Source organism: Entamoeba invadens, assembly GCF_000330505.1.
Source record: "Entamoeba invadens IP1 unplaced genomic scaffold scaff_1105074726193, whole genome shotgun sequence".
NCBI lineage: Eukaryota > Evosea > Mastigamoebida > Endamoebidae > Entamoeba > Entamoeba invadens.
In genome coordinates this window covers 17090-23944 of record NW_004191595.1, presented here as the reverse complement: position 1 = coordinate 23944, position 6855 = coordinate 17090, and the positions used below count along the sequence as shown (strand labels likewise).

Genomic DNA, 6855 nt, shown 5'->3' with positions numbered 1-6855 from the left:
ACTAGTTGTCCTGAATTACAAGACTGTTACTATTAGCGTATTTATCATACAATAAAAAAGTCCCTGTATTAATATTTTCAACATTGAGTGTTCTATTTTCAAAGAAATACGCATAAACCATGCCATTTTTGTACCCCACGTCTCCATCAGTCTCATAAGTCGCTTCTTTTTTGTATATATTTTGGTCTCCAGTCGCCATATAAGCCAAAATAGTATTAGTAGTACTATATGTCATATTAACTTTGCACTCCTTATCATTTAAAACGTTAGGCGGACACGTACAAGTCAAGTGATGCTCCATTGACTCAAAAAATGTATAATACCTTTTGTACCCATTCACACAGTCAACAGAAACTATTTCAGAATAACCAACTTTTTCAACTTGAATATTTTTGGAGTTGGAAGAAAACAAGTAACCGACGTATTGCCGAGTTGGTGATGTTGTTAAAGAAAAAGATCCCTCAAATAGAAAATAGTTGTTTGTCTCTGGAAGTTGCAGTCCGTCGACGTTCAAAAACAAATTGAAAGAAAGTGTGTTGGTTTTGGAATTGATGATTTTACTTGGAAGAGTCAAAGAGCTCAGAAAAATTCTTCTTTGGTGGACAGAAGAGTCACTTTCTAAATATATCACAAGTGTTGGGTCGACATTTAGAAAGGTGTATGTATTCAAAATTGGAGTGTTCGATTTTATTGTTAAACTTTTTATTGTACACATCGTCGTAGAAGTGCCAAGAATTAGATTGTAATTAAAATCATTCAAAACTACATTTGTTGATGTGTAAGAAGTGAAAATTAATTCACTGGGAGTGTTTGTTGTTCTCATCTCAACTCCACTCTGTAAAGTGCATGAAGTACTTTTCTCTGTAAATACACCACTTGTGCCATCGCAGTAATAACTTGTAACTGATGCCAAGAAAGCAAAAATGAGAGAAAGTAGCATTGCTTTGGTGTGTTTTTATTAGTTTTTGGGTTATAGACAACTTGGCATTTTTAATAAGAAAATTAAAAATATGAAGGATATAAAGTCCCAATAATTATTTAAAATTGTTCATAACTGTTAGAATTAATACGATATTTATCATGTAAATTATTTAATAAATGAACAATTATGTATATTTGATTATTTGCTCACACCAAAAGATTCTTTAGTATTTATTTATATCAATAATCTAGTTATTTGGGGCAAACCAAAAAAGCGGGATTATATATATAAAGTAACCAGAAAAATGCTATTACAATTTATACGTTTTATTATACTAATAATTTAATGGGGTTGCCATCATATTTTGCCCCTAAATAAAAAACAGCGAAATCTTTATTTGGGTTCATCGAAAAAAGTTTTTGTCGTCTTTATAGCCATATGCAAATGGTTTGTATTAATTATCTTAACATTTTAAATAATCAAAATTAAATTAAAATTGTTTATTTTGAAAAACTGAAACCAACTTGTAATTAAAATATTTGGTCAAATATTATACTATAGATTTAATTAAAACATGAAATACAGGAATATTCAACTAAAATTATCAACCGAAAATTCTTGTTGTATTAACAATATATTTATAACATATAATAAAAAATTATTTGATAAGTGCTAAGTTATAAGTTTAGACAATAATCTTTATATATTATTTAAAACTTAAGAGTAATATAAACTATAAAAAACATTTAATTTAAAAAGTTATTATAAAATATTTTATTATTGTCGTCTTTATATAAAAATACATTACAAACAAAAACATATTTTAATTAATTCATTTGTCGTTATGATTTTTTTTAAATATTTTAATTCGATTTTTAAATTAAATTGTATTCTGTTTTGCAAATAATTAAAAAATGTTATTTTTGTATCAATAATCATTTTATAAAATGAATAAAATTAACTGATATATAGCATATAAACTACATTACACTACTAAGTTTCTAAACTTATGAAATTTACACTTTAAATTACATATGTTATTATTTGTGAATAAATAAATACTTTTTGTACATTGATTATATTATATTATATTATATTATATTATATTATATTATATTATATTATATTATATTATATTATATTATATTATATTATATTATATTATATTATATTATATTATATATAAACTTCAAAAATAAACAGAATACAAAATAAATTAAAAATGCATAGACTCCAAAGATTTTATAATATCAGATATATCACTTCTTTGTTTTGGATCATGTTTCCAGGCTTTCTCAATAATTAATTTCTGTTGCTCATTAAACACGTCTAACTTTGGTCGCTTTCCTATTGCAATTGAATCTGCTATATCCCACGCGAACTTGTATATATTTTTGGGAAACGCTTCTTTCCACCCAAAGCACTCATACATAGTAATAGCAAACGAATACACATCTGCTTCTTTCTTGTATTTCTCTTGATTTAACACTTCAGGCGCCATGTACTTAGGAGTACCGATACCTTTCGTGAAGGTCATATTAGTCATCAACAAATTAACATTTCTCGAAGCTCCAAAATCAGTCAATTTGGTGTTTACTTTATTATTCAAATCCAGTGAGAAGACCAAAATATTATCTGGCTTAATGTCTCTGTGTAAGATCCCATTGTTATGTAAATACAAAATCCCTTTTGCTCCATCTATCATCATTTTAACTCGAATTTTTATATCAACTTCTTCACTCTTTTTGTGTTTCATTAAGTCTTGTAAACTCCCAAATTGTGCAAATTCGGTCACTTCACAGAATTTGGAAGGAATAAAGACCGCCCCATAGAAGTGGACGATGTACTCACTTCTGAACTTATCTAACATTTCAACTTCCTTTGTAAATTCCTCTGTCAAACTTTCTTGGGTGTTTTTCATCTTTTTAATAACAACGACATTGCCACGGTAACTTCCTTTAAACACAACTCCAAATGATCCTTCGCCAATTTTTTTCTCTTCTTTCAGATCGTCCGGGTCGAGTCTTGTTGAAAGTTTTGATCTGGCAGAAATTTTTATTTCTTTACAAAATGCTGTTTGTTGGTCAAATGCGTTTGTGACAAGAACAAAAGCACTTTCAATTTTTGAGGTACATAAAAGTGTAAGAAACACTTCAAATTCGCAGGCAAAACCTTTCTTTAAAATAATTGTGAGTGGATTTGACAAAATTTCATATTTCATATTTTCATTGTGTTGAGTCGAAATTTGGACTTTCATGTTGTGCTTCGACGTGTTACCTACACAGAACAATTCCCTCACTTTTTCATTGACGGATATCTCATCGCCACTGTTAAATACAATTTCCGTCTTATTCACCACAACGCCATTTCCCATTGCGATAAACTGAATATTCGATTTCGACATTTGAAACACAGTCGTGTCCTTTTCCATCTTTTTTGTGTGTCGAGTTTTGAGGACTTTTTTCAGTATATAAGAAGTGGCGACTAATATCAATGTTACAATAATAATTACGAAAATTGCTAATATTAGAATAACCCACCAGACTGCCTTAGATATGCAGTATGTGCCATTTTCACTTGGAATGTGCCAAAAATTACATTTAGAGCACTTTGAGTTTTTAGCCATTTTACAGTTCTTTATAGATGCAAATGACAAGCATTTTGAGTGAATTAGAACTTCGTTGGTATTACAAGATGTACACATATCTCGTGATATTACACATGTCGCACAACTCTCTGAACACCTTTCACACTCATTTGTATTTACTATATAAAACCCATCTTCACATTTAGAACACCCCTTTTGAGTCACTTTTACTGCACAATTTATTATACTACTTTGTGGTTGACATTTATTATTTATTGTTCTATAATTAGTGATATTGCATGTTAGACACGTCTCTATGGTGTTACATAACCCACAAGATGTGTCACAATTTGTACATGAAAGTCCATTTCTAAAATATTTGTCTTTACATTTCACACATCCCCCAGTCGGTATAAATTGTGTACAAATTCCTATTAATTCTTCATTTGTAATACATTTGTGATCATTTAAAAATGTCCCCTCTGGACACGAAAGACAAAATGTAGAGTTTGTTACACAAGTTTCACAGGAAGAATCACATTCTTTACATTCATTGTTAATTAAATAATAATTACTTGTACATTTGATACACCCATATTTAGTTGATTGAATACAATGAGTTTTATTAGTTGTTACATCACTTGTGGAACACTTAAAATCTGAATTAATAATAAAATCGTCATCACATTCAACACACTTTTTGTTGGATATAAACACACAATCAGTGATGTTATTAACACACTGACCATTTTCTTCTATAACATCTTCATTGATACATGTTGTCGATTCACACGTTCCAATGTCTGACATGTAATAGGATGAAACACATTTTGTTGGTTTGTTAGTAACACATTTAGACCAAGTTGGATCTTTTTCTGTGCATTTTTTACACACTAAATTGTCGATATAAAAATGATCGTCACAATATAAAATTGAATTTCCAATTTCAAAAGACCCATTTTCTACTTGATGACAAACTCCGTCTTTGGCTAAATAAAAATTCTTTTGACATGTTTGACATTTGTTATACACACACGATAAGCAATTGACATCTTTACACGTCTCACAATTGTTGGCAAGTTCTCCATTTAAACATTTTATACAGTTAACACCATTAGTTAGCGAACAATTTGAATTTTTAATACATTGTTTAATGTTTAATATATAATCATTGTCACATTGAATACACTCATTTTTAGTCCATTTTAAACAGCCAATTTCATTTAAAACGCAAGTGTTATTGTCATTTAAATGGTAATGATCTTCACATTGAATACATCTATTATTTGAATTAATAGATATACAGTTAGCATCTTCAATGCAAATGCCGTTGTCTAATATAAACTCTAATATACATTTTAAACAGACATTTTTAGTTTGTAAAGTCTTCATTAAAATACAGTTTGGAAGTATTCCATTCACACTTGATGAATTTTCAATATAAATAATTGCACTGTTTTCCTCAGTAAAATTTGAAGTCAAGTTAACTTGATTTAATTTTTCTATGTTTTTTCCCAATGAAATGAAACTATCACCATTTAAAGTTAGTGTATTTACTTGTCCAATTGCATCAATTCTGATTTCTTTAATGTCTTCATTAATATCTAAATCAAATTGGATTCGATTTGATATAGAAAGAGTGTGTATAAGTGACGTGTAAGTTATTACATAAATATCTTGTTCAGATGTATTTTTTACACCAATTTCCCCAAAAGAAAACGAGAGAAAAGTTTGTTTGTATAATTTAGAAATGTTCAGTTTGACGTCGTCTTCTATTTGAATTTCTTTAATTTCATTCGCGTTATAAATTTGGACACTTTTGGAGATAACAAGTGTAGTACTTGTCATAGATATATTATTGAAATCAAATGCATTTAATGTTTGATTCAATTGTAAATAGCATGTCGTTTTTAAATCGTCACAAGGGCAGTGTGGATATTCAAATGGATAAGATTCTGCAGTTCCATTATACTCCGTTTTGTATAAAAAATCGTTTAAAGTACAAGTCACTATATTATCTTTTTGTGTGTCTGTTGGACAAAATCGAAGAAGTCGACCATTTGATAGAAGACTTGCAGTACCTTCTTTTAAAGGACGAGGAAAGTCTCCAGGAGTCAAATGACTTGTTTCAGAGATATCAAAATTCAGACAACTAGCATTGTTCATTGAAAAGATGTCAAAGCAATGTTCATTGCCAATTGGATTTATTATATCAAAATCGAATGAATTTTTATATAAGTGAAGTCTATTGATATTCCACATAACAACTTTTGGTTCACCTATTTTGGGGTTAATGATTTCCATTTCTTTGGCAATAGAAAAAGAATCGTTTATTAGCAAAAGTGCGTTGTTTTCAATTTTAAAATGTTGACAATGGAGATATCCGTCACTTCGAATTATATAGTTGGTACCTAAATTTAAAAACATTATACTGATCCAACACTGAGCAGTAATTTGGATGTCATTTGAAAGTATTACAGTTCCAAAATTGGCAAGTATATTACCAAAATCAAAATTGGTTGATATACAAGTAGTATTCATTGATATTTGACCATCTGAACACACATTGTTTGTGATTGGACTTTTAAATTGATCAAAAATTGAATTTCCAATTGGCACACAATCACATGTTTGGCAGTTTGCTGTTAATAGCAGTCCAAAGAAAAGTATTAGGACACCACTTTTCATATTATTTTGAAATTCTTAGTAATGAATTTCTTTATATGGGGGTTTTTAATAATTTTATTATTAAATATTGAGTATTACAGTTTTAAAAAGAAATTCGATTTTTAATTTATTTTTAGATGAATTGTCTTTATATCACTTTTTGATAATTAGTTTCTGATTTTGTTTTTTAGTAGAAAAACAGACAAATTGAATTATTCAAAAATAAAAACATTGTTAAATAAAAAACTATTTAATACATTTTTATAAAAATTATTCTAGAAATGCTCTTATTAATTGACCTGTTATGACTGGGATATTTATAAGCATTTTTTGACATTTTTCCTTCATTGGCTCTTGTATTGAAATAATCAAGAATAAACTTTAAAAATTAAAAATATATTTAATAAACTCGAGATTTCCTAATTTTTAGTCAACTTATATTTCGTTCGATGTTATTTAAAATGTTAAATGAAAGTTATCTAATTATTTTGATAAAAAACGATTGGTTTTAGTCTAAAATACTTATGCTTAAGAAAACCTGTTTGAAGAGTTTTAACTGTATTATAAGACGTGAACATTTACAATAAAGTCAGTCTGGAAACCTTATTTATTTTTTTCCCTTTGAAAAAAATGCAAATTTGGGATGTTTAATAAATATTACTATTATTTAAACTATTTT

The 6855-nt window shown here is 28.2% G+C and overlaps 1 protein-coding gene across 1 annotated transcript; it reads right to left on the bottom strand.

The window, feature by feature from the left end:
* Positions 1-2138: 2138 nt before the first annotated feature.
* On the bottom strand, positions 2139-6197 carry EIN_068600 (protein serine/threonine kinase, putative; the record flags this gene model as incomplete). Its single annotated transcript, XM_004182844.1, has 1 exon — positions 2139-6197. The coding sequence occupies one exon, from the start codon at positions 6195-6197 to the stop codon at positions 2139-2141; it is 4059 nt and encodes a 1352-aa protein (XP_004182892.1).
* Between the last annotated feature and the right edge of the window lie 658 nt (positions 6198-6855).